Source organism: Mesoplodon bidens (genome assembly GCF_964165515.1).
Source record: "Mesoplodon bidens genome assembly, chromosome: 4".
Taxonomy (NCBI): domain Eukaryota; kingdom Metazoa; phylum Chordata; class Mammalia; order Artiodactyla; family Ziphiidae; genus Mesoplodon; species Mesoplodon bidens.
Genome location: NC_138160.1, coordinates 149,658,112 through 149,685,707, shown reverse-complemented (window position 1 = coordinate 149,685,707; position 27,596 = coordinate 149,658,112). Strand labels below are relative to the sequence as shown.

General features: G+C 60.2%; 2 protein-coding genes across 5 annotated transcripts; both read right to left on the bottom strand.

Annotated features, from left to right (window-relative positions):
• Positions 1–1,588: 1,588 nt before the first annotated feature.
• NCLN (nicalin) lies at positions 1,589–17,706 on the bottom strand. 4 transcript variants are annotated; one of them, XM_081233344.1, is made up of 16 exons: positions 17,421–17,706; positions 11,978–12,168; positions 11,712–11,856; positions 10,811–10,903; positions 9,730–9,824; positions 8,813–8,893; positions 7,360–7,463; positions 6,265–6,353; positions 6,042–6,181; positions 5,639–5,817; positions 4,716–4,803; positions 4,596–4,634; positions 4,330–4,490; positions 3,381–3,434; positions 3,208–3,286; positions 1,589–3,094 (listed from the first exon to the last, which is right to left on the bottom strand). In XM_081233344.1, exons 1-16 carry the CDS (start codon positions 17,602–17,604, stop codon positions 3,038–3,040), a joined length of 1,779 nt encoding a protein of 592 aa, XP_081089470.1. In that variant the 5' UTR covers positions 17,605–17,706; the 3' UTR covers positions 1,589–3,037. The 4 variants fall into 4 exon arrangements, with proteins under 4 accessions (XP_081089470.1, XP_081089469.1, XP_081089471.1 ...); XM_081233343.1 differs by having other exon boundaries at positions 4,330–4,493; positions 17,421–17,705; XM_081233345.1 differs by lacking the exon at positions 10,811–10,903 and having other exon boundaries at positions 4,330–4,493; positions 17,421–17,704.
• A 5,784-nt stretch (positions 17,707–23,490) lies between these two features.
• Positions 23,491–24,663, bottom strand: S1PR4 (sphingosine-1-phosphate receptor 4; the record flags this gene model as incomplete). Its single annotated transcript, XM_081233160.1, has 1 exon — positions 23,491–24,663. Exon 1 carries the CDS (start codon positions 24,646–24,648, stop codon positions 23,491–23,493), a length of 1,158 nt encoding a protein of 385 aa, XP_081089286.1. The 5' UTR covers positions 24,649–24,663.
• Positions 24,664–27,596: the final 2,933 nt, after the last annotated feature.

Sequence of the window (27,596 nt, the reverse complement as noted above, 5' to 3'; positions counted from 1 at the left end):
GACCGGGGCACGAACCCATGTCCCCTGCATCGACAGGCGGACTCTCAACCACTGCGCCACCAGGGAAGCCCTTAAACCATTTTTATACATGAACCTCAATTCCAGAACAAGGTTTCAGGTACATACGTGTACACACACCCACGTACCTGGGGGTGTGGGGACAGGATAAGGCTCCAGCATGTAGATGGTGGCCGTCTCTGTCTGCCGGGCCGGTGTTGTTGCGATTTTCCTTTTCTTGGCTACAGTCAATGGAACAGTTTTGTGGAAAACGAGGAAGAAATATCAACCTGTGTTGAAATGAGGAGATAAGGGGCTGGCTTTGCCCCTGAGACGTGGGGAGTTTCACATGAGTCCGTGCTGGGGCCAGAGCCACCTTCCAGCCTCAGGATGGTGGGGGGCGGGGTGGGGGGAGGAGAGGAGGGTCTGAGGAGAGGCGGCTGTGACCCTGACCCTGACTACGGGTGTCACTAAGGCAACTTGATCAGCCCCTGCGGTCTGGCCCACACGGTCCCAGGAGCACCCTCCTAGCCCCTCCTCTGGGTTTGGGGAAACTAGCCCATTCCCCTCCTGTGCCCCCACCTGGACAAGCAGAGTCCTCGGCACCTGGCGCCCTCCCCCGTCTGTCCCCCCCCGAAGCCGCCAGCAGAGGGCGCCTGTGAGCACCTGGGTCAGGCCCCGCCCCCTCCTCTGCCCACAGCCCCCCAGGGTCCCACCTCCCCGGGATAAAGGATCCCACAGCCCCTTCCGTTGGCTCCCCCGATGCCTCGTCCAAATTGCACCCCCCGCACTGCCTCCGTCGCCTGTGGCTTCATGTCCCCGCAGCATACGTCTCTGTAATGTGTGTATCCTCCCCCGCCCCCCGAACCCAAGCTCCTGAGGGCAGGGCTTTGTTCAAGGCAGACCCTCGGGAGCTCCCAGGCCCAGAGCAGAGAACCCGACGCCGGAACCCCTGTGTTGAGCTGCACGGGGCACCACAGCCCAGCCAGGGCCTCCCCGTAGTCTGGTCTGCGGTTGGGGGGCGGCGCCTGACTAATGGGCGTGGCCTTCACACAGCCATTGCACCCCTGCATCAGGTTGAATGGTGTCCATCCAAATTTCACGTCCACGCAGAACTTCAGACTTATGGTCTTATGAAGAAATGGGGCCTTTGCTGATGTGATTAGTTGGCATGCAGTCCTGCTGGAGTAGGATGGGCCCTAAACCCAAAGACGCATCCTTATGAGAGAAGACAGGAAAAGACGGCCACGCGACATAGAGACCAGAAGCCGGGACAGACCTGGGATCCTCGCCCTCACAGCATCCAGAGCTGGGACATGACAAATCCCTGCTGTTTTGAGACACTGAGTTTGTGGTACAGCTACCGCAGGAAAGGAATATGCCCCACTGTCCCATCAGCTCTGAGCTGGTTTTTACCCCCATTTTGCAGTGGGGAGTGGTGGTGGTCTCAGCTGGGGGCAGGAGGGATGCTGACCCTGCTCTCTATACGGGCACCAGACCCCCGCACCCCCAGGGGAAACGCAAACCACTTTCAGGTGGGCAGGACTGAACCCTGAGGCCCCAGCCCCTGATAGGACAGGACACACAAGGCTGTCATTCATTATGGCTTTATTTCTGATCGTCCGGCCGCGTCCCACAAGCATCCTGAGCTCCAACTGGTCAGCGATCCTGACCATGTGCCCTGGGGAGGAAGGACGCTCACGCGGCAACCACAGCTCGTCCACGGCTCACACACTCACACATGGGGAAGGATAGGATGGGCCGGGCGGGGCCGGGCCCATTCCTGCCCCAGAGGTGGCCGGGCACTCAGTAAACAGTCTTTGGGGGAGACGGGCCACCGGGCAGGGAGAGGGTGGGATGAGACAGAGGACGGGCAGCCTCCACGCCTGCCCCTCCCAGGCCTGACAGGACGGTCAGCCGAGCCAGGAGCCCCCAGGAGACCGTTCCCTCCAGTGAGCGTCGGGCGGCTTTGGGAGCAAGCCAGTCCCCAGCCCCTCCAGGCCCCTCAGAACTGGAAGGCAGGCGAGCCCTCCCTGGTGGCCAGGAGGCCCCTGGATTCCCCTCTCCTGGACACTGGCCCCCCAGCACTCAACACTTAACTGACTGTATTGCTAATGAATCTGAACACCTGGGTCTCCCTGAGGTCAGTCCCAGCCCTGCCCGCTCCTCCCCTTCCAAGCGGCTCAGGCCCCAACAGGCACCTGGTTTGTGGGGCTCAGGCCCGGACCCGCCCCCTCAGGGCCCCAGGAAGAGCTGCTCCCATGGTCACGTCTCCTCCTGGGGTGGGGGTGTGCCCACTCCCCCCGAAAGCATCCTCCTCCTCGCATGTGAGGAAACCAAGGCCCAGTGAAAGGGGCAGAGGGGCCGCCCCCACCCCCGGGGCTCCGCAGGGGGACAGGCTGAGTGCGGAGCCCCAGGAGTCCGGGGCAGGGGCAGCGCGAAGCAGGGTGAGCAGCGTAAGGGCCCCTGGGGAGGCTGCCAGGTGTTCAAGGCGCAAGCCGCCCAAGGGGGCTCAGGGGAGTCGCGTCCCAGGGCCGGCTGGGTGAGGGTACAAGGCTGTGAGGGAGCGGCCAGAACCCGGAGACCCAGAGGCGGCACCACCCTCTCCAGACGGGAGGGAAGGGAGTACCCGGGTCGACGGAGGGGGTGGGGACAGCCTCGAGGTCAGATGCAGAGCCAGCACGGGGGTGGCCTGGCCCTGACTCTGTTGGCCTGCGACCACCAGGTCCACGGTCAGCATCACGGGCGGGGGTGAGGCTGAGGCTGAGCTGGGCACGGTTCGTCTTTCCTGGCGTGGCTTACGCGCCCCAAGGGCCACGGGGCCAACTCCAGGGCAGGGGTTCATCCACACGTCTGTCCCCGAGTCCGTGGCCAGGCCCCAGACCAGACCTCCACCAGTGCTCCTCCGAGGGAGCTCAAAGGATAAACAAGAGAAAGAAGCCCCCAAATCCTCAAGAGCAACACAGAAAAGCTCTGTAATTCAGGGTTACAGCCGCCGAGGGGCAAGGCCCTGCCCTCCTGCCGGCGCCGAGCAGCCGCGTCACTGCGTCTTGGCCTTCAGCAGTCTCTGAACTGTTTTGTACAGGAGGTCGAAGTGCTGGGGGCAGCGGGAGGGCTCCAGTGAGGTCGGGCAACCCCACCAACAGGAAGGCCCTCGGGTCGCCCAAGGGGTCTCCTGAGAGGCCTCGCATTCCCCAGTCCCCTGCTCACCTGGACCGCCGTGTAGGCCATCCCGAGGTAGGCACCAATGCAGACGGCCAGAAGCAGGTCGAAAATGGCCGGCTTGACCCTGGGGAGGGGAGGGGGCGGCGGGGTGGATCAGGGGGCTGCTCCCCAGCTGTCCCGAGGACCCAGTCCCCTGGATGGTGACCCAGGGTGCTCACCTGTAGGCGTTCATCACCTGCTTCAGCTGGTCGTAGAAGACAAACTCAGGGTCCCTGGTGAGAGAGCGCTTTCTCAGCAGGCTCACCCTGACAGCAGGGCCACTGGAGGTCCCACCAGCCTAGGAACGTGGCGGGGGAAGGGGGCACCCCCGGTGTGTGCCTGCACAAGGCTGCCACTGTCCCTCCTGGGGAAGGACCGTGCTTTATTCTCAACTAATGTCTTTCCTGTTGCTTTCTGGGGTGTACTCTCTAAAACTAAGTGTGGTAACTGTGGAAATTATCTGGTCTGGGAAGCCTTTCTATAGAGGGAGAACGACCACAGCCTAGGAATTGGAGGCCCCCAGCTCCACAGCTGTGGGTCCACTCTGAGCCTCAGTTTCTTCTTCTATTCAAGAGCTTGCTCTCCCTGGAGCGACAAGAGTTGGGAGGAAGGTGGAGAGCCAGCGAGGGGCACCAAGCTTTCTGGGGGCTGTCTCCTGCCTGTGGATCCCCCAGACATCCCTCCTCGGTCCTTGCTCAGCCCAACCAGGGAGCATGGGAGCACTGGACAGAAAGAAGACAAAACTCAGGAGGCCTGAGTGGGGAAGAGCATCCCGAGGGCAGAAGGGGACCTGGGGTATGAGTCACCCGAGGCACAGAACACAAAAGGTCCACGAAGGGTAGCTGGGACTATAGGGCTGCCACATAAAACACAGGGCTTCAGTTCTACGAGGACTACAGATACAGAAGAAATGGGCTTTCAGTGTAAGTATGTCCCAGACACTGCGTGGGCTATACCTACACTGAGACAATTGTGGTTCACCTGGAACTCATTGAACGGGGCACCTGCACTTGTCACTTATCGTGTTTATTTTTCATCCAGTGTTTCTGTCTGCTCCATCTGGCCCTGGGGGGAGGAAGGCCCTAGGAGAGCCCACCCGCTGGCTGGAGGGGCGGCGCCCGGCCTCACCGCTTGTCGGCCTTGACGTGGTGCGGCCTGACCTCCTTCAGGTAGTGGCTGAGGTGGTGCTGCAACGTGCTGAGGAACGTGCCGTCCTTGCCTACCAGCTGGGCGGCCCGCGGTTGGGCGGTCAGCCAGTCCATCACCGAGTCCAGCTGTTCCCGCTGGACCTGCTGCGGGGAAGCGGCCGTGGTCACGGGACCCTGCCCCACCCCACCAGCCCCCCCTTCCTGCCCGCCCGTCCACCCGCCCGTTACCATCCACCCGCCCGTTACCATCTGCTCTGTGAAGACTGGCATGTCCGGGGGCGTCCCCTGCGGAGAGAGGAGAGCATGGGGCTGAGTCCAGACCTGCCAGCGGCCGGGTGGGCGGGGGGCTTGCGGGCAGGGGCTCACCTTCTCCGTCAGGTTGTAGATGACACGGGTCAGGGCCTCGGCGATCAGCCTCGTGTTTCGGGTCAGGGTTTTGGAGTCAACCCGGGACCTTGGAGGGCAAGGTTTAAAAACACACGTATCAGGAATTGGCGTCATTCATAATCGCCGAAAGCCAAGAGCACGCATATACCTGATAACGGTAAAGACAAGCAGCGTGACGGCCCTCCCAGCAGACGGGCGCCCGCCGCACTGCGGGCTCCTTTCTGGGCCGGGCCCACCCCCGACGGGGCTGCCCTGCACCCTGGGCGCCCGGGCTGAGCCTGCGCCCTGTGGACGCGTGTCTGCCTCAGTGACTGGCGGCTCCGTGCCTATCTCCTCCTCTGGACCTTGGGGGAGGTCAGGACGCCCGCTTCCACGGGCTGCTGAGGGTGGAGTTGCTGTAACGCCCTGTAGTGGGGGCAACAGTGTCCCCCAAATTCACGCCCACCCGGAACCTGGGAAAGGGACCCGATTTGGAAGTAGGGTCTCCGCAGACGTTATTAGCTAAGATGTGATCACACTGGAGTGGGGGGCCTGAAGTCCCACGGCTGGTGTGCCTATAAGGAGGGGAATTCGGACACAGGCACAAGAGAGAGGCCACGTGACCACGGAGGTGGGGACGGTGGCACAGCCACAAGCGCAGGGACACCAAGGGCTGCCAGCAACACAGGACCGTAGAAGAGGAGCCTCAGAGGCAACACATCCTGACCTGAGTGGGCGTGGGCGTGGGGTGGGGGGCTGCCCCAGGAGGTGCCCCACCTCCCCTGCCCCAAGTCTTCCCTCCGAGCCACACCCTTCTCCTGGCTCGTGCCCCAGTTCTAGCGCCACCTCCTCCAGGAAGCCTGCCAGATGCCCCAGGACAAGCTGATGCCCCAGCCCATGCCTGCTCCGACGGTGGTGCTCACCGCACGTCCATGATGCTGCTGCGCTGGCCGTCACGGTGGCTCTCTAGATGGGACAGGGTGAAGGCAGGCAGCCGGCGGATGGCGAAGCGCTCATGCTCCCAGGCCAGGATGTCCTCTGCCAGGTTGATCTTCTTGTGCACCATGGAGAACCGCACCTCGGGGAACTGGTGGGCGGCTACCTGCAAGGGGCACTGTCAGGCTCTGCCCGGCGCCCGCGGGCCGCGCCCCAGCCCCACCTGTCTCTGTGGCGGGTCCCAAGTCCCTCCCCGAACCTCCTGCTTCTGAAACCCAGGGAGAAGCCCACCTGTCCCCCACCCCCCGGAAAACCCACCTGAGGCTCACCCGAGGCCCCAGGGTGCGCAAAGCTCCCATGTCCCAGCCTGGCCTCCGGCGGGGCGCCTACCGTCTCGAGCTCCCGCAGAAAGGAGTGCTGTAGTGTCCCCTCCCTGGGCGGCTTGGACACGTGCAGGTGCAGGCTGTCCCCCCGGCCCAGGGTGTCCAGGCAGAGGACGAAGGCCACGTTGTCCTGGAGCAGGCTGGAATCTGAGTGCAGTGAGGGCTGGTGGGTGGAGGTGGCGGGGAGTACCGGGGGCCCAGACCCCACCCTGGCCGCTGGGGCCGCTCACCTGTGTGGTCCAGGTTGTCTTCTAACCAGCGCTTGGTGCCCTGGTAGTTGAACTTTCCTCCTCCAGACGCAAAGAACAGGAGGTTGTACCTGGTGGGAAGCAGTGGGGTGCCAGCGTTGACACGTGGGAGTCCAGGTCCCCGACAAGGAGGAAGTGGCCCCCACCCCCAAGTACGAAATCCAACCAGCCTGCAGGGTTGGCCCTCCCTATCCTGGCACTGCTGACATCGGGGCGTCCTGGGTGCTGCGGGGTATGCAGCAGCATCCCTGGCCCCCGCCCAATGGATGCCAGGAGTCCCCGAGTCATGATGGTCACAATGTCCCCAGACATGGCCCAGTGTCCCCCCCGGGGTCTCCAGGTGAGAAGCACAGCTCTGTTGCCCCTCTCATGGCTTCAGGGGCCTCTCTGAACTCTCCAAACCAGGAGAGACTGGGTGGACCAACCGGGAAATAAAAAGTGACAGGTGATTCAGCACCCTGTCCCTCGAGAAGGACTGAAGCCAGAGGTGTTGTGAAGGACCATATCCCCACGCCACACCCCCAGCCCCATCCATCCCGCCGTGGCCACGGCGGTCCTTATAGGAGAGGGGAGACACCCGGAGGAAGAGAAGGCCACCTGACATTGGGACCGAGGAATCCATCACTGCTGGAACCCGGCAGCGGCAGGAAGGACCCTCCCCTGGGGTTTCAGGAGGAGGCGTGGTCCTGCTGACACCCTGATCTCAACCTCCCCTCCCCGCCCAGGACGTGAGTACCCCTGCCGCTCAGGGCGCCTGCGTGTGTGGGGCCGGGCCCGGCAGCTCAGGGAGACTCGCTCGTCCCTGGGCCCCTGCCGCCCCAGGGCAGCGTGGTGTGGGGACGAGCGCCCACACCGGTGACCAGCCGTGCCCGGGGCTGCGACGGGGAGACGCCAGCCTGAGCGACCGGCTCGCAGGTATTTCTGCTTCTTGCCGTTGGAGCGTCCCCGGCTCTTCCAGGAGCGAGGGCAGCCCGACCTCCTGGGGGAGATTCCCGGGGGTGCACCCAGGAGGAGCTGGGCCCCACGACCTGACACTGTGATTCCAGGGTCAGAACCGCCCTGGCCCCCATCACTTACGCGGCGTGGGTGCGCTTGTAGGTATAGAGCCTGGAGAAGAGACGGGTGAGCTCCAGCAGCACGGAGATGCCACTACCGTTGGAGTCTGCGCCGTGCGACAGCCACTGCGGGTGTGCAGAGAGGAGGCCGAGGTCACCCCACATCCACACATGGTGCCTCACACCCCCCCAACCCCGCTCCGCATCTCGCCCCTGGTCCACATCTCCAGCGCAGCTGGGCTCACCCGCCCTGCACGGCCCAAACCCGAGACTGATGGCCCCTGGGCACCGCCCGGCCTCCACGCGCGTGGGAAGCCCCGTGCGCAGCCTCCGTCCAGCCTGGGCATCTGCCCTGGGAGCTCCCTCCAGCTGGACCCCTGGCCTTCGGCTCCCCCGCGCTGTGAACACACCCCACCCTGCGTCTGGGTCCTGCGCTCTAAGGCGACATTCCCCACGGGGAACGACTGGTTCTTGGAGAGAAAAAAGCTGAGCTGTTTGCATGGCTTGGGACCCTCCCACAGTCACAGCGCACCAACTGACACACGGCGTGCGATGACATTCTAGTTCACAAGGAGGGGCCGACGGGTGCTCAGTGAGGGAAGCCAGACACAGAAGGACACAGAGGGTGTGACCCCACTGAGGGGAAACGTCCAGGACAGGCCGATCCACAGACACGGAGAGTGGGTTCCTGGCTGTCAGGGGCTGGGGGAGGGGTGGGGTGACTTCATAGGGACGGGGCTTCTTTTGGGGGGATGGAACGCTCTGTAAGCAGAGAGCGGTGATGTCTACACAATTCTGTGCATTCACTAAAAACCTCTGAATCGCGTGCTTTCAAAGGATGGATTTTATGTTATGGGAATCACATCTCAAAAATTTAAGAAAATTTCACAGGAAAGGGAAAACGAGGACACAGGTGTCTAAAAAGGCTCCGTGGGGGTGGATGATGAAAAGGGTGAGAACGTGGCTGTGAGCCGACTGTCCAGGGCCGGCCTCTGGGCCCCAGCGTCCTCAAGGACAGCCTTGGCCTCCCAGGTGGGGCGGCCCGCAAGGCGTGATCAGGGGCGCACGCCCGGCCGCAGGCCCTCCCGGCACCCACACTGTCCGGTTCAGCCAGCTGTGGGTTCTCCAGCAGGAACCTCCCACCCCAAAGTGCTGGGGGCTCTGAGGGTACAGCCCGGGGGGGCCTGCAGCCTGGAGGGACGCTGGCCAGGCCAGCCCTCTGGGGCGCCGGGAACCAGACTTCGGGGGCCCCCTGTCCCGACACTGTCTGTGCAGACACGGGGTCCGCACGGGCACCCGCTCTCCTCCTGGGCCTGGGGTCTCGGCCGTGCCGGGCCGAGGTGCCCAGTGAGAACCCCGGCCTGTCCCCGGGGACCGCCCCTCCCTCTGCTGTCACGTCTTGTTTGGGGGAGTGAAGCTTCACGGTGACACCTGTCCCGCAGGGTGTTCACGGGGCCCTGAGGGCACGGACGTACCGGGGCCACCCCGAAGGCATCGTAGTGGGCCACGATGACGATGGTGGGCAGGTCCTCTCCGCCCAGCCCGGTCAGCCGCCCCTGCAGAGACACAGGCATGAAGGGCCAGCCGGCCCGAGGCCGTGGCCGCCCCCCCACCCAGCGGCAGTGTTCTCGGCTTTGCCGGCTACACTGTGGACACGGGGGGTGGCCGGACCTGGCCACCGGGAAACCAGGCCCACCCTTCAAAGGCCGAGCCCCGCTGACAGCAGGCACGGCAACGTCCTGACAGCGTAGGAAGAGCTCGGGGGGTCGGGGTCCGGCGCCCTGGCCGAGGTCCTCCTGCGTAAACCGGCCCCCGGTCAAGTCCAGCAGGGAACGGTCGGGAAAGTCATCCTGTCGGGAGCAGGGCCCACGGAGCCGAGCTGGGGGCAGCATATGCTGAGGCCCCACGCCCCTTACTCTCTGGAGAGGGCAGCTCTGCAAGGCCTCAGCTGCGGCCTCCTCGTGGGTAGAGGGGAACAAAACTGCCAGAGGCTTTTTGGGGGGTGGGGTGGGAGGGTGCAGCGAGACAACCCCACGGGCGGCCCGTGGAGCTGACTCTGGTGGGGACAATGCGAGGGGGAGGACTTGGACCTTGCTCTGGCCTGGATGCCTGCATACACCCACCCTCCCGGTGGGAGATTAGGCTTTAATTGCTGCCCAGAGCTCTGCTCTCGGCCAGCTCAGCTGAGCTCCCGCGATGTTACTGTTAGGGGAAGGGCCGGCCACTCGGGGAGGGGGCTCTCAGTGGGGCAGGGGTGGGGGGAGGAGGCGAGGCAGGGTGTGTGGCTGGAGGCCCATCTCTCCATAGTGCGGGCAGGCGGCCATCTGACCCGATTTCCCAGTCAGAGCCTCCCTCTAGTGGGGACGGGCGGTGAGGCGCGCCGGGCACCCACCTCCACGCTGGTGATGAGCCAGTCGCTCACGGCCTTGCTCTGGACCCCGCTGGTGACCATCTGGAAGCCGTTGGCGGTGGCGGTGTGCAGCAGCACTGAGGACAGGGGCGGGGAGGATCGGCCTGAGCCGGGGGCTGCCCTGCCGCGGCCCGGGGCTGCCCTGCCCAGAGCCGGCACGTTCACCACCCCAGCACCCCAGACTCCAGGGGTTCAGTCTGAGCAAAAGCAGAACTGACCACACACACTAGAACACAACGTGGTAACTGGACACGGGAAAGAACCTGGGTGTCCAGTATAAGAGCCGGTGAAACAGTCACCCGGACACCACTGAGGCCGGTGAGGAGTGCGTGCGCGCCCTCACTCTGCAGGACCATCAGGGACTGTTCCGAAATCACGAAGGCGTGTGCACGACCTCTGACCCAGCTTCCCAAGGATCACTTCAGCAGGGACCCCAAAACAGGAGTTTCCCATCAGATGGCTCAGGATCCTCCAGCCCAGCCCCGAAAGCAAAGATGGCATGAGAACTCCAAGTTTCATAAAAAGGAAAGTTCCATTCTGTCCTGAGCCGAGGTGAGGTGGTGCCCACCTCGCTCCATGTAAGCCAGTGGTCCACTGCGCCTGCCACTTTTTTTTTTTTTTTTTTTTTTTGCGGTATGCAGGCCTCTCACTGTTGTGGCCTCTTCTATTGCAGAGCACAGGCTCTGGACTTGCAGGCTCAGCGGCCATGGCTCACAGGCCTAGCAGCTCCACGGCATGTGGGATCTTCCGGGACCGGGGCATGAACCCGCGTCCCCTGCATCGGCAGGCGGAGTCTCAACCACTGCGCTACCAGGGAAGCCCCGCCTGCCACTTTTTCACCTGGGGGCAGCGGCTGCCCTAAAATGCCCGTGAGCTCACCCTGTCTCAAGCCCTTCCGTTCTTTACACATTTAAAAACACAACCGTGGGAATTCCCTGGCGGTCCAGTGGTTAGGACTCCGCACTTTCACTGCCGAGGGCCCGGGTTCAACCCCCGGTCGGGGAAGTAAGATCCTGCAAGCCGCGCGGTGCGGCCGAAAAACAACAACGACAACGACACAAACCACAATCGTGATGGCCATGGGAGGTGTCATCACTGGGGGAGCTGGGAGAGTGCCTCTCAGGAACCGTAGTATGTCCGCAACTTCTTCCAAACCCTAGCGTTATTCCAAAACAAACAAGCTACGCCTAAGAAAGTGTTGTGGCCCTGATCTATGATCTTTCTGTTTTTTCCACAGACCAACGTAAAATAAGCACTTTCTCACACCCGATGTCATTTCTTAACGACTGCAAAATATTCCACCAGGCAGCTGACTCCTCCTCCTCCCTTCCGCTCTAACTAGAAATTAAGATCTTTCCAAAACCTCACTCATGTGCTGCCACAATGCAGACGGCCACTGTCCAGACTTTAATCCAGACGAGGGTTTGGCAAATTTTCTCTGTAAAGTGCTAGAGAGTCGAAATTTTCAGCTCTGTGGGCCAGTCTGTCACAGCCACTGAGCTCTGCTACTGTAGTGTGAAAGCCCATAAGCCATGTGTACCACTGGCTGTGTGCCAATAAAACTTTATTTACACAAACAAGCGGCCGAGAGCCACAGCCTGCCACCCCCCAGTCTAGCATCCACGCAGCTAATAATCTGGCCAGGAGGAATGACCCTTCCTTTACAGCTTAAACACATACCCACAAACTGTTTCCCCAAGGAGCTGGGCTAGTCCACTGTGTGGACAAACCTGCCTGCCTTGCCCACTCTCACCAGCTTCCTTTTCCTACACCAGCGATTGGATCCTTTTGGCTCAATTCTTTGACCACTTTTGCTAGCTCACTCTCCCCCATGGCACCCGGACCAGTCAAATGGCAGAGCTCCCGGCTGCCAAGCTCACCACAACATCCCCCAGCCCGGGAGAGGGGGTCCTGGAAACTGCACAGCGGGGCCCCTCTCCGCACGGCCCCCGCCCCGAGCCCACCTTCGGCGGCAGAGGCAGAGCCCTGGGAGGCGGACGCAGCCTGCGTCTGCTTGTAGATGGACAGCAGGGCGTCGTCCTCCACAGCGAAGTACACGGGCACGATGGTCTCCATGGCCAGCATCTCGGGCTCGATCTCCATGAATTGCTGCGGGAGAGACAAATGTTCAGGCGGCTTCGGGCAGGGGGGCCCGGGGCTGCCCCTGGAGGTCGGGCACCGGGGACTGGACCGGATGGAGCCGGAGCCGGTGGGGCGGGGAGGGCCTCACCCGGATGACGTCCTGCGGAACCGCGGCCATGGCCCGCGGCAGGATGATGACCACGGCACCAGCCGACTGGCGTAGGGCACGCTGGTAGCGCTCGTACGAGAAGTCCAGCAGCCGCATGAGCACGCAGCGCCGGCTCAGCACATCCGCGTCGATGGTGCGCGCCTCCGTGTTAAGCACCGCGTTCCGCGTGCCTGCAGGGAGGGGTCCGTCAGCTGGCCGCCCACCCACTGGAGCCGCGCCCACCCCAACCCCGGGCTCGCGGGGCCTTCGGAGAACTCAACGAAAACTAAGACCCTTCTCCTTTTACCAACCCCCATACCCCTACATTCCTAAAGCAGGGCTGGACCCACTGTCCCTGCTCTGGCACCCTCCCCCCGCCACTGCACCACGGCCAGTCATACCTCAGAAAGTGACGTGGTCCCTGCCCACCCAGCCACCCGCGAGGATGTGCGGGCTGCCTGCCAGGCTGGGTGCTGTGCCCCCTGCCCCATGTCCCTGCGGCAGCTCAGGGGCGGGTGCCCTCACCCCAGCCCACAGAGGCAACCAGCAACCCCCCAGGCCACCCACCCAGAAGGCAGGAGCCCCGGGATTGGAACCCAGTTGGTCCTGCTCCCCCAGCCCTCCTCCCCTGGGTTCCCCGTGGCTCCCGGGACGCAGGGCCCCACGGGTGCCTCACGCCCTGCCCAGGGTGTCAGGAGACCCCCAGCACAGAGCCCAGCACCCACCCCAGGGTCTAGTCCCCAGCAGAGGGAGCCCCCAGGCTACAGGACTGCCGCCCCCGCCACAGTTCCCAATGACCTGAGGAAAACCCAAACCCTGCCCTGGCTGACCTGATCAGTGGCCCCCGTCCCGCCCTCCTCAGACCAGGGCGCCCTCCCCTCACAGCTCTAACACGGCCTTGTCCATGTCCCCGGGGCCCTTGCTATCTACTCCCCTTACTGGCTTGGGGATTCCAGGGGTAGGGACCTCGTTCACCACAGTGAAAACCCAGCATCGCCTGGCGACTCCCAGCCCAGCAGGCTCAGGACATGGAATGAACCAACACCCGGTCTCCCCGAAGTCCCTCAGGAAAGGGAAACACCAGGGTTTGTCCATCTTCTTCCAGTCAGGGCTGCATTGTTCCCCCTGGGCCGTCCTGGGCGCTGTGGGGGTGTGGAGCAGCCTCCCGGGCCCCGCCCCCTCGATGCCAGGAGCCCCCTAGTCAGGGTAACCACAGATGATGCCAGAGGTGGCCTGGTGTGCCCTGGGGGCAGGACCACCCGTGTTTCTCTCCTCTGGGAGCTCAAGAAAGGGCCAGAGAATCAGGGAGGGAGGGAGAGGCTGCCTCCGCCTTGGACCCCTCCCCGCTCACAAGCTTTTCCAGGCAGCTGACCCCTCCCCGCCTGAGCAGAAGTAGGCTACAGCCAGGATTGCACAGAGCGCTTTTCTAAGGCCAGCAGGTCCCCTCAGACACAGAGCACTGCTGTCCTGAGAGCTCTACTGGAGAAAGGCGGCGAGAAGCTGCGAGGACATTTCAGCGGGACGAGGAGGGGGCGCCAGCACACACGGGTGCACGGCAGGCAGCAGCGGGCCCTCGGGGCCATCCCTGGACTGAGAGGAAAGGGGGCTCAGACAGGCCCCCAGCTGCCAGGGCCAACAGCACTCAGCGGGATGCTGCCAGAAATCCAGATCCTTAGGTCAGATCACCAGGTGACAAAGGCAACAGCGAGTCCAAATGTCTCACAGGTCCCAGGCTGACCTAGGATGCACAAAGCAAGCAAACAAACCCTACTGCACATGGGGGCCAGAAACGGCCCTTAGGGCCTCCAGTTGGAGACCCACACAGTGAGTGTCAAAATAACAATGCAGAGAAACAGGTCTGCTTCCCCCAGGGAGCCAGAATGTGCTGCCTGGAGGTCAAGGCTGGCGGGCAAGGCTACACCTGTGTCCTCAGGGATGCACCAGGCCCAGACGGACTCAGGCTCAGGGCCAGGAGCGAGGTCCCCACCTCTGCTTCCCAAGAATATGCCATCAGAAGGGTTGCTTCCTACAGCTCATCCTGACGGCTGGTCCGGGGGAGGGGCCCAGCAGAACACAGAAGGGACAGCGCCCCAGGTGGGAAAGGGCAGGGCTGTCTCAGGGGCAGGGTCTGTGACCAAGGAGTGAAGCTGGGCCTGCGCCCCAGGCTGGGGGCTGTGTGCCTCTCCCCACCCCCACCCCCGGGACCTTTCCTCTGCTTTAGGGCAACGTGGGAGCCCGGGAGGGCCTGGCCGGGGAGGGCGGCAAAGACCTTCAGGGGCCCCTGAAGCTCTGGGATTGCCGGACAGCCCCTCCCCTGTGTCCCACGTGTCCCAGCCGCAGCCTCCCAGGAGCCCGCAGCCTCCCAGGAGCCCGCAGCCTCCCAGGGGCGGCTCGGATGTCACCTGTCACTTCGGGGTGGGGACACAGAGGACGGCCTGAGGAGCCTACAGAGACCCGCTTTCCAGAGATGGGAAGGAGGGGGTGAGAGCAGAACCAGGTGGACACCAGCCCCTCAAGTGCCCCCAGAGACCATCTTTGCTAGCATGAGGCTGAAGCCAGCGCAGCCTCAGTCACCCCTGCATCTGGGCGGGCGCTGGACACCTGGACGGAAGTCGCTGGTTCCCACAATGGGACCAGACCTGGACAGAGGTCACAGACTTCTCTACCGAGGGCCCAGGGCCAGTCCTCTCTCCTTGCGGGTTGCACTGGTCCTTTTCAGCGCAAAGCCACCGACCAGCAAGGGGCAGAGAGCCCGTCCCCATGCCTGGTGTGGGTGCCCACATCCCCACCTCCCAGGGCTGTTTCTGAGGGGACCAAGTGGGATGGGCGTGAGCGGCCCAGCCCAGAAAGGCCGGAGTCCATTGGGGGGCGGGGGGGGGGTCACACCCCAGCTCAAAGAGCACACGCCTCCCCTTCCCGGCACCCTGCCCGCCTGTTTCTCAACAGGAGCGAACAGGAAGTTGGGAAAGGAGGCCCAGAGCAAGGGTTACACCAGGAGGCAGGAGCCGAGGGCGTGCGTGATGCTGGGGACGCTGCAATCAGCAGTGACCCAGCAGACCAGCCCTCAGAGGCTCCGCGACCGGGGAGGAGGCGGAACTCCCTCTGCACCACTAGGCCTTCCTGGACTATCCCGCCAATATCTCCCCAGGCAGCGGTGGGGACCTCACATCCCTGCCAATGGGGGACGCTGCCTGGTGTGATCTGGGTGGAGGTGTAGACGTGCGAGCTGAGACGGGTAGGCGCCCTGCCAGGCCCCTCCGCTCACCCCCGAGCCCACTCGGCATCCGGGTTTCTCACCATCAGCAACAAAGATGGGGGCCGGAAAGGCGGGCATGTGGGGTGGGGGGAGACACCGGGTCAGAAAAAAAGAATGAGAAGGAATCCAGCAACAGGGATAAGAACTCAGGTAAAGGAGGGGAGGAAGGAAGGAGGGCAGAGAGAAAGGAGAGAAGGTTCCCAAGGACCTGCGAGGAGAATGATGCAGTCAGGGAGTGGGTCTGCGGCAGCTGTCTGGAGCGGGGAGAGGGGGCCACACCTGCAAGCAGGCCAGCGCTGAGCAGGCGGTGGGGGAATCCGGGGCATTCAGGCTGCTGGATTACAGCCGCCCAAGGGTCCCGGAGTGGAGCTGGGTGGGCTGGGAGAGCTCCCGGCAAGGCTCCGAGTAGAGTGTGAGAGGGGACAGCGGAGTGACTGAGTGCGGGAAGGACTGGCGGGTTGACCTGGAGAGTTCTAGGATCCAGGCCTGCTGCTGGACTGCAGGATCCTCTAGACCAGGACGGCAGCTGCTAGTCATACGTGGCTCTTCAAGCTTGTTACAATTAACCACCAAAAGATGCTAAAGATCCCCTTCTTCCATTGCATGAGCCACATCTCAAAAGACCACCTATGACAGCACCGGCTGAAACCCTCTCCCCAGGGGGATGTCAACAACGCATACAAACTGCCCACTCGTTAGGGGCTCCTGGCCTTCCTCCCCACCGGTCGAGAGCCTGGGGTCTAGAGACGTCACTGTAACCCCAAATTCTCCCCCTCAGCACTGCTGACAATCTGGCCCAGATCATTCTCTGGGAGAGGCCGTCCCAGGCACTGTGGGGTGTGGAGCAGCACCCCTGGCCCTACCCCCTCGATGCCAGGAGCACCCCCAGTCATGACAACCCAAAGTCATCACTCAGCGACCCCTGGGTTGACAACCACTGCACTAAACAGAAACAACATAACCCTGGGGTGATGAGGGATCTGAGGGAAATCTCCCGACACTGGGGCTCCCCAGGGGCCTGGCAGTGGCAGGGGATCCAGGGGGCTCAGGCTAGGCCTGATGTTCCAACAAGAGAGGCTAGTCCAAGAGAACCAGAGCTCAGAGATGAGGCGACCAGAGGGACTGGGGAGGGCGGGCCTTGACTTGTGGGGGCTTAAGGCACCAGGCTGGAAGAGAAACCAGAGGCCAGAAGGTTCTGGAACACCAAATACAGCAAGGCTGGGGAAAGAGAGGGAAATTCAGAATGACTTGGGCACTGGGGTCAGAACTTTGACAGATGAGGGAGCAGGGCCGGGCAACAGGAGCTGGGCAGGATCCAGCCGTGGGGGCCTGAAATCCTGGAGAGAAGGAGCCAGGGTGGGCCGGTGGTGTTGCAGGAAGCCGAGGGGTGGGTATGCACCTAAGGGGGGAGCAAGAAATAGGGTCCAAGAGATTTCAGGAGCCCAAAGGCAGGGGACTGAAGAACTAGCTAAGGAATTCTGAGGAACCTGGCTCATGAGTTGGGACCAGGGAGCAGAGCCTGGGGAGAGATGGGCCTTGACACGGGGCCAGGGTGGGGTCGGCGATCAGAGCTTCTTGAGCCCTGAAGGGGGTCAGAATGTAGACACTGGACAAAACACACCGGGGTGCCAGGAGCTGTGTAAGGGTGACCAGCTCGGCCTGGCAGAACCGCGCTGAGAGGCTCCACTCCAAGTGAAGCAGACCCAAGGTTGAGGCTCTGTTCCAGCTGGGAATCAGAGAGAGAGGACCCAGGAGAAAAGGAGCAGGGGCAGCTTGGCCTGAAGGTGGGAGGGAGCTCTGCGTTCTGGAGCATGTAGCCCTTGTCGGGGACGGGGCCGGGGTGCTGTGACAGCCAGCGCGGCGGGTCCCTGGGGCAGAGAGCGGGGGACCTAGCGTCGGTCCAGGTATCCAGGCTCGGACTTGCCTGGGATCTGGGTAAGTGTCTGGCGGCCCAAGTGAGGTCTGCGGGCTGGACTCCGGCTGGACAGGTGGGAGAGGCAGGTCCTGGGGCCCGGGGAGCAGAGACCGAACCGAGGGAGGGGGCATCCTGGCCGGCATAGGCCGGAGCCCCGAGGACGGGAGAGGCTGAGCGGAAGGTCAGGTGCGGGGAGGCAAAGCTGGGGGAGGTCAGGAGCCCATGGGGAAAGCCCGGCCCCGGGGGGAGGCCAGGGGCCCGGATCCACGCACCGTAGGGTTGTCCCTGCAGGTCGTACTGCTGCATGCGGTACACGGTGAACTCGTGCGCCGCGTCGGCGGCGGGCAGCGGAGGCGCCACGAGCAGCAGCACGGCGGGCAGGAAGACGATGAAGCCGAGCGGCAGGCACGACGCCTTTAGCATGTTCTCCAGCACCTCTCCTGCTTCCTCCAGCATCCTGGCCGGCGGCGGGGCCGCGCGAGGCGGCGGCGGGGACGGGACGGCGGCGGCGGCGGCTCACGCGAACTCACCTAGGCATGGGTAGGTGCCGGGGTCCTGCGGGCGCCGCGCCGGGCAGCCCGCACCCGCTCCGGGGTCCTGCGGGCACCGCCGAGGGCCGCCCGCCCGCCGCGCTGCCTGCTGGGAGTTGTAGGCCCATTCTGTTACTTCCCAAGAGAGGAATCTGTGGTGGACCTTTTGACTAAGGTTTCACATAAACCCCAAGTCAGAAAATACGGAGACTTAAAAAAAAACCTATTATCGGCGGAACTTACTGAGGCCCTGTCTTTGCTGTGGTAGAAGGTGGAAGGGGGAAGGGGGTTGTGGAGGACGTGACCTTGCGACCCGGAGGAAAGTTGGGAATAAGGAAGAGAGGGGCCGGCCTGATGCGCTAGGTCCCCTGGGAATTGTAGTCTCATTGAACAAGCACAAGGGGTTATGGGAGCTGAAGTCTTCCTGGCAGAAGTTCGGAAAAAATCACTTAAAACTCCCAAGAAATATAGATGTTAACACCATGAGGGCAGACTTGTGCCTGCTTTGTGCACTGATGTATTCCTCAGAACTTAACACAAGGCCTGGCACACAGTGGGTGGTTTATATAATTTTTGGATAAAAGAATGAAAGAAGAATCAAGAAATCATGACAGAAGGTTCCTAAAGGGATGTCGCAATGGATTATGGGACTTGTAGTCTGCAGCTTGGCGTTGTGCCGGGGTTGGTGATATATTTATACTTAGGCGTATTTATATTGGGGACACATTCAGTAAAAAAAAATTATTCGTTCATCAGAAATTCAAATTTTACTGGGTGTCTTAAATTTGTATTTTCTAATCTGGCCCCCCTGAGAACCCAATTGTCTCTGGGCCAGGGGCCTTAAGGGGCATCAGTAACTTACACCCCCTTGTACAGATGGGAAGACTGAGGCCAGAGGGTGAAGAGCACATGGCCCTGGCCCACAGGTTCTGATACCGTTGCCTAGGGGAGTGGGCCTCCCTTTTGTCCCAAGTGAAAGGTGGCAACTGTGTTGATTAACAGCATGGGTTCAAGTCCCAGCTCCTCCACTTCCCAGCTGTGTGACCTTGGGCAAGTCACTTCACCTCTCTGAGCCTCCATTTCCTCAGCTGCCAAATACGATGATAAATAATCAAACACTCTTCCCCGGCTCCCCAGGGGTGTGTGAGGATTCAACAAGATAATCCACGTGAATGCACTTGGAAAGGATGAGGCATACATTAAGTGCTCAATAAGTGTTGGTATTATGAGAACGCACCAAGCTCGTGCAGCCTCAGAGCTGCTGCATCCACTGTTCCTGAAAAACACTCGCGGGCCCCCTCCCACTTTCTGCATGGCTAGTTCCTTACTGAAATGATGTTGGACATTTCTTAGTTTGATGTTTGTCACCCCCAGCAAATTGTGACCCTTCCACGGGCAGGTACCAGGTTGTTTATAGGTGCAACCCCATTGCCCAGAATAGACAATGACACACAGTTGTTGAGTGAATGAATGAATGAGTCATGAAAACCCCAACACACCAGCCCCTCCCTTCCAGCTGTGTCCCTTGCTTCTGGCCATCCCCAGGCAGGTCCTAGGCATGAAGAGTCAGGAGTGGCTTGGCAGGGCAGGGAAAAGACTGAGAAATTCTGGCCCACGTGGTCCTCATCAGCAAATGTTTATTACCTGCTTCTCCATCTACCCCCACTCTTCCAGGCCAGGCTATGAAAGGCAAGACACGCACACTCATCTAGAGACAAAGCAAGAAAGGGGCCTGAACTTGGCTCAGATAATGAGGCTTGGACCTTAGGGCTGCCCATTCCACCTCCTCTCCTGAGCCTTGGTTTTTCTGTCTGTAAAATGGGGAGGTTCAACTAATCCTGCTTTGTGGAGATGAAACCTTGGGGCAGCCCAAAGAATGAAATGGAACATTCATTCTGAGTTTTCCAAGGAGAGAAGGAACTGGTATTCATTCTTTCATTCATTCATTTATTCATTCATTCATCAAAGAGGCAGTAACAGACAGGGATCCAGAAGTCACCTGTGGGGACTTCCCTGGCGGTCCAGGGGTTAATACTCCACTCTTCCACTGCAGAGGGCGTGGGTTTGATCCCTGGTCAGGGAACTAAGATCGGGGGTGGGGGTGGGGGGGAGTCACCTGTCTGGGTTTGAATCCCAGCTCTGCCTCTTCCCAGTTGTGTGACCTTGCGTAAGCTACCTAACCTCTCTGGGTCTTAGTTTCTCCATCTATAAAATGGAGTTATGATGGTACCTGCCTCCTGGAGGTTTTCCAAGGATTAAATGAGTTAGTACAAAGGTGACTAGGATAACGTTGAGTGATACATAAGGCATTTTAAAATGTTGCCAAACGCAAGTTCGTGTGCCCAATGCACAGTGAGGACAAACAAACCAAAAGTTGGAGTTTGGAGCAGAGAAAGGTTTATTGCAGGGCCATGCAAGGAGACCAGTGTCTCATGCCCCATAAACCCCAACTCCCCAAAGGGTTTCAGCAAAGCACTTTTAAAGGCAAGTGAGAGAAGGACCTGGTTAGTTGTTGCAAACTTCTTGGTGCTGGAATCCTTTGTTCTTGCAGCTGTGCAGGTCAGGTCAGGATGTTCCTGTAAACCTCCAACGAAACAAATGTTATTCCCTATTCTGAAACATTTTACCTCTATGTGAATGGACTCTTAAATGTCAGAGCCTTGAGAATAGGCTCACCTGTATATTTCAGGCTATAGGCAACATTCTTGTACAAAAGGTACAAAGCCACCATGACTAAGCACAGGCAACAGGGCACAAAGGTTAAAGTAAAAGGAACAGGTCTAAAAAGGAGTCAGGGGCTTCCCTGGTGGCACAGTGGTTGAGAGTCCGCCTGCCGATGCAGCGGACACGGGTTTGTGCCCCGGTCCGGGCGGATCCCACATGCTGCGGAGCAGCTGAGCCCGTGAGCCATGGCCACTGAGCCTGCGCATCCGGAGCCTGTGCTCCACAACAGGAGAGGCCACAACAGTGAGAGGCCCACGTACCGCAAAAAAAAAGAGTCAGATTTGTTCTTCCCTATTACAAAATCAGACGCATAATTTTGAGGGCCTTTATTCCTTGCCTTATCAACATCCCAGGAGGGCAGGGGATATCAATATCCTCATTTTACAGATGAGGAAACTGAAGCCCATGGTGAGCGGCAGAGCTGGGGAACGGTAATGGGTTACAGACACCTGAGCCACCTAAGAGCAGAAGTCAGGATTCATGGGGACAGTTTCATTGTAGTCAGGGAGGAAGGTGGGGGTGGAGAGTAAGGAGAGGAAGAAGTTTCCCAGGCTCAGTGGAAGGCATGATGCTAGGACTAGTTCTCCCAACACTCTAGGTCATGGAGCACCTACTATCTGCTGGGTCCTGTGCTGGGTGCCGGGGACATAGCTGTGGCCCAAACACTGTCACTACCTCCACTCTCATGGAGCTCCAAGTCCAGGGGAAAAGGTGGATGTGTAACCAGGCGCGATCGGATCTGTGATGGAGTTGCACACGCAGGTGTGGGAGCCCGGAAGAGGGCTGAGGAGGAGAAATCAGGGAGACTTCCTGGAGGAGGTGATGCTAAAGCTGAGACCTGAAGGATGGGCAGGGCATGTGCCAGGCAGGCCACTCTACTGGGGACAACAAAGGCAGGTGCAAAGACCCCAGATGGGAGGGAGCAGCAAATAGTGCAGCTCAGTCAAAGCAAAGTGTGACACCCCACAGGGCAGAGGGGGCCACAGGGCCAGCTCACATAGGCCCAGGATGCAGGCTGAGAGCTTCAAGGAGGCCCAGGCTCCACTCACACCGAATTCCACCGAGACCTCACCCTGCCTGCCACTGTCCCAAATAAACATACGTGGACCAGGAATCAGGAAAATGTAAGAAGTATCCCAGCTTATACATGCTTGGAACGTTTTCCAGTCCTGTCCAACAGAACTTTCTGTGATGATGGACATGCTCTGTGTCTACACTGTCCAAAACAGTAGCCACAAGTCCCATGCCCCATCAAGCACTTGAAATGTGGCTAGTGTGACCAAGTGTTATGGGCTGAATTGTGTCTCCAAAATTCACGTCTTGAAATCCTAACCCCCAGGACCTCAGAATAGGACCTTATTAGGAAATAGGATGGTTATAGGAGTAATTAGTTAAGCTGAGTCCCTCTGGAATAGGGTGGCCCTAATCCAATAGGACTGGTGTCCTTATAAAAAGGGAAAAATTGCACACAGATGTGCACACAGGGAGAACCCATGTGAAAATGGAGTCTACAAACCAAGGGATGCCAAAGATTGCCAGCAAACCCCCAGAATCTAGGAGAGAGGGCTCAGAACGAACCAAAGCTGTTGGCACCTTGATCTCAGACTTCCAGTCTCCAGAACCATGAGAGGATAAATTTCTTTTCTCTTTTCTTTTTTTTGACCGCACCGCTCAGCATGCAGGATCTTAGTTCCCCGATCAGGGATCGAACTTGTGCCCCCTGCAGTGGAAGCGCGGAGTCTTAACCACTGGACCACCAGGGAAGTCATGAAAGAATGCATTCCTGTTGTTTAAGCCCCTCAGTCTGTGATACTTTGATACGGCAGCTCCGAGAAATGCACCAAGAAACTGAATTTTAAAAATTCATTTTAATTAATTTTACATACCCACGTGTGGCTAATGGCTGCTTTATTGAAACAGCGCAGTAAACAGTTTCCCATCGCCGCATCCCCCATCCTGCAGGAGAGAAACGGAGGCTCAGAACGGAGCTATCCCATCCAGAGTAGCAGACAGGATGCTGACCCAAGAACTTGGCAAGACGGAGGCAGAAAGACCTGCGGACACTGTCTTGGCTAGGAAGATGGAGAGAGAGAGCACTTTCTACCAGCCAAAGGTGGCTACATCCGGAGGGTGTACCCCTGCGGCGCTGTCCCATACCATTGCTGCAAGTCCTGTGGACTGTTTAAATGCAAAGGAATTCCAAGTTCAGTCTTGAGTCGCACAGGCCACTTATCGAGGGCTCAGTAGCCACATGAGGGTCCCATACGGCAGCAGATGTAGAACATTTCCACCGTCGCTGAATGTTTTGTCAACACACTGATGCCACGCGCCATGGCAAAAACACTGAGCGAGTACCGACCGCCTCCTGCGGTGGGTTCCGTCTGCTATAGGCCCATTTTACAGACAGGGAAGGAAGAGGCAGTTAATGCTAAAGGGAGAAGTGGGTGAGATTTCCCCGAGGTCAGGAGAGCCAGTCGGCTCCCCCTCTGCTGGTCTCCAGACTGAGTCCCAAGAGATGCAGAGGCCAGAGGTGGGGGAAGGAGGCCGCCCAGGACCCAAGATGAGAGATAGGGCAGGGAAAGGGGAAGTGAACAGGAAGGGGCGGTGTCATGGCCCTCCCTGTGCTGCAGGCACAGCTCCAGCAGACCCACAGCCCTCACCCCATCACCCTGATGCCACATGTGAATAAGGGGCTGCAGCATCTTATCCTATCATTGAACTCTCGCGTTGCCAGGGCATAGACATCCCCCTACCCAGCCTAGCCCTGGCAGCCTGGGAGCCCCACTGAGGCCCACTGTGGGGCTGGGATTTCCTCAGAATCTCACAGGAGGGGGCGGCGTACACAGCAAACCCATTCATCCCCATTCCAGCGCGCTCTCTGTTCCTCCCGTTGCTTCCTGCCCCACGGAGCCCGTAGGAAATCCACTCGGCGTCAGCAGCCTCAGGAGGCTTCGGGGAGGATCGCAGGGCCATGGGACGCACGCCCCCGGCTGCCCTCTTCCTCCCTCTCCATCCAGCCTGCCTGCTGCTGCATCCCTGCGCGCCCGGGCGTGCACCCGGCGGCTGGACCACTGCTCCAACCGTGGGCTCAGACGCTCCGCACGCTGGAGATACTGGACAGGGGCTCCCGCATCCGGAAGCTGTGCGAGCGGGAGCCCCGAAAGCTGTCCCTCGGCCTCAGCGAGCTGTCGGTGGTGGAAGCCACGGACTGGGCCTCGGCGGCCCGGGCCAGGCAGTCCCCAGGCCCTCGCAGTCCCAACCGGAGACAAGCACAGCAGAGAAAGCCCAGCACGGCCCGGCACACCTCCCGGCTGCGGAAGGAGTAGATGACCGGGTTGACCGCGGAGTTGAGCACAGCCAGCGCCAGGATCCAGTCCATGCCCCGCAGGTACTCCTGAGCCCAGACGTTGGAGCCAAAGATGTCGGCCAGCAGCAGGCCGAAGAGCGGGCCCCAGCACACCACGAAGGCCACCAGGATCATGAGCACCGTCTTGAGCAGCCGCTGAGCCTTGCGGCGGGCCGGGGTGCACGGGGCCTTCTGCCCGTTGGAGCGCACCACTCGGAAGATGGCCCCGTAGAGCACCGTGATGGTGGCCAGGATGCAGGCGAAGACCACCACGCAGAAGAGGATGTAGCCCTTGGAGTAGAGCGGGAGCAGGCTGGAGCAGCGCTGGAAGGCGCAGACGCAGTTCCATCCCAGCAGAGGCAGCAGGCCCAGCAGGGCTGCCAGCAGCCAGCAGAGTCCAATGAAGCTGCACACGCGGCCCCTCTTGGTGGCCCCGTTCTCAGCCACCGGCCGCACCATGGTGGCGAAGCGCTCGCCCGCCGTGAAGAGCAAGCTGAAGGTGGAGGCGGCCAGCGCCATGAAGAGCAGGCCCTCTCGCAGGAACCACTGGGCCGGCGCCAGGCGGAAGGTGCGCGCCCCCGACAGCAGCACGTTGGCCAGGTACGCGGCGCCCGTGAGCAGGTCGCTGAGCGTGATATTCACCAGGCAGTAATAGACCCAGCGGCGGGAGCGCATGCGGCTGGCGATGGCCACCAGCACCAGCAGGTTCTCCAGCACCACCAGGCAGCTTACGGCCACGAAGAGCCCGCGCAGCACCCCCAGGCCGACCTCCTCGGGGCCGCCCCGCCCCGCCAGCCGGCCAGAGTGGTTGTAGTGCAGGACGATGAGCCGGCTGTGCCCGATGGCCGCCAGCAGCTGGCAGGACTCGGGGGCCTCGGTTGGGGCCCCCGTGGCGTTCATCGCTGTCCCCGGGGGCAGACTGAGGCCCGGGGTGGTTCGCCCCAGGCAGGGTGGAGCTGCTCGCCTTGCCCGGTCTTGGTTTCCTGTTATTTGAAATTTCCTGTTATGTTCAAGGTACCCCCAGGGTGAGGGTGAGGCCGGGACGGGGAGGGGCATCCCAACGGTCGCTTCCCACCCAGACTCCCGGAGGGCGCTGCGGCTGCTGCCTGCTGCGAGCCCGCGGTCCCTCATTACGGGTGGGGTCCCCGCCCCGTCCCAGAGCGGGGGAAACCTGTTCCCCTGTGACACCCGGGCTGGACGACTTCCCCGCCCCCATGACCTACTCCCTGCAGGACCCGCTGTTCCGTCACCGGCTCCCCAACTGCTCCAAGCCCACCTGGCACACAGTAGGTGCTTAATAAGTGTGCGTCAAGCGGCCGCACACACAGGAGCACCACCAGCTTCCTCATCGATACCGCAGATGCACCCCGTTTTAGCCTCACGACAGGGCCAGGACCACGCAGTCCACAGAAGGGGAAACTGAGGCCTGGAGAGGCTGTGTCCGTCCCGGGTCCCACGGAAGAGCACACAGCCGGGAGGTGAATCCCACGCACCCACACATTCACCCGGGGCCTCCGTGGCGGGACCCTCTCTCCCCAGGTTTTCCGTTGCCTCTCCTGCCCCTGAGCTGGCTTTGCTAGGAGCAGAGCTGCTGGGGACCCCCACCCAGGGCAGCACCTCACGTCTGGAGGGGGAGGGGCTCACAGAAGTGGGGAGCTCACCCCACCACCACCGCACAGCCACCCTGACCCGGCTCACCCTGACTCAACCAGAGAAGGGTGAGGACGGAGGTGTGTGGTCACCAAGTCGGGGATGATGGGTGGAGTGATGTTTGTGAGGCCTGAGGGGGGAGGCACGGCCCTGGCCAGGGTCTGAGCGGGGAGACACAGGTGTCTGAGGGGCTCTGGTGTCCTCCATGAGTGGCGGGTGGGCAGGACACAGGGGCTGAGGACAGCCCAGGGACTGTGGCTGAACCCTGAGTTCATTGCTCAGCTCTGGCGCAGGACAGTTACAGGGAAGCTCAGAGGGAGGGGCGCCCTGGGAAGTAGCAGCATCTGGTCACTGGAGGTGACCAAGCAGAAACGGATCTGAAGGGGGGTGGTGTGAGAGGAGGGGCTGTGCAGGCAGCTGGGGGAAGGGGGGAGGGGATGAGCACCCGAGCCCCAGTCCCGGCCTCACGAGGGACCACCACAGAGAGACACATGGCATGTTCTGAGCCTGGACCCGGGACTGAGCCTTGATCCCAGGCTGAACCCTGACCTTGGCCGAACCTGTGACCATAGGCTGACCCCAACTCTGATCCCCGACCCAGGCTGACCCCCAACCCCAGCTGAGCCCTGATCCCAGGCTGAGTCCTGACCTTGGACTGAGCCCTGGTCCTACACTGAGCCCTGATCCTGGAGTGAGCCCTGATCCCAGGCTGAATCCTGACCTTGGCTGAGCCCATGACCACAGCCTGACTCCAACCCTGACCCCTGACCCTGGTTGAGATTTGACCCTGAACTGAACCCTGACTCCAAGCTGAGCCCCAATCCCAAGCTGAGTCCCAACTCTAGTGGAGCCCCAACCCCAACTAAACCCCAACCCCAGCTGAGCCCCTCACCCCAGGCTGGGAGAGCAAATTGAGAACTAGACTAAAATGCTATGGGAGAGCAGAGTTTGGCTAATTTGAGGCCAAGCTGTCCAACAGTGGTGACCTTCTGCCATGAATTACCTGCTGCCTGGGTGAAAGGCCATATGTGCATTATACTTTATTTAATCTTACGATTATCACCATGCTACAGAAGAGCAGTCCCCCTTCTAGAAATCTGTCCTGAAAACACAGCTTTAACGATACACAAGTGAGTATGCAGAAGGTTATTCATTGTCATTTGTAAGTGTAAAATATTGGAAGCAACCCAGATGTCTGTACACAGGAGAGAGGCTGATGCATCACACTGCACTTCATAGTGGAGTACTACGCAGCCATGAAAAAGAATGAGGGTGATCTCTGTGAGCGGAATGGGGTGATTTCCAGGATGTATTGTTAAGTTGAGGGGGAAGTACAAGAGTATATGTAGTATGTTACCTTCTGTATAGTAAAGAAGGGGGGAGTAAAATATCCACATAACAGCTTGTTTTTGCAAAAGGAAAGATAAACCAAGAACCAATCAAATTGGTTACCTACAGGAGTGGATGGGATTGAAACTGAAGAGAGGAGGGGATGACACCCTTTGTGTTTTCCTCTTTGTATAGTTTTTAAACTGTTAATGCTTTCTATATTCAACAAAAATTTAAATCAACAACGATGGAGGACAGAAGCTTTAAGATGGACTATAAATAGAAAACAAATGAACTGAACAGTATGTCAAATGAAAAACATAACCTCACAGAAATAGAAAAGAACCAGCTTATGCAACTTTTGGACACACTACTCACTCTAAAGGCAAAGGGAACTGCAAAAAAAAAATTTAAACTTGGTTCAGTACATTTGTTTTTGGGAGTGGCATAGATGTAGTGATCCTGAAACTATCGTGTACTGTGGGACTGAGTGAAGTAGCAAATGTGTCGAAGTAGCAAGTGTGCTGATATTATTAGGAACAGGTGTTCACTGGGGGAGAAAGGTGCAAAGATGAAATAGAAGAACCCCACAGGGATGAAATGGGATTAAAGTATCCATGTGGACTTGATATTTAAACACAAATCAATTTCCTAACTCCATCCACTGAGATAACCCAATTGGAATGAGCACACCTAGCACCCAGATCTTGGCTTCTAAATATCATGCCCTAAAAAACAAAAAAGAAGGGATCCAGGACTCTAGGGAGAAATGGCTGATTCCAGGGATGGGGCAGGAAGCATACAAGGTGAGCCTGGAATGTCTTGATGCACCAGAGAGTAAGGAAGGGCTCCGAGAAGGATGGGGACCC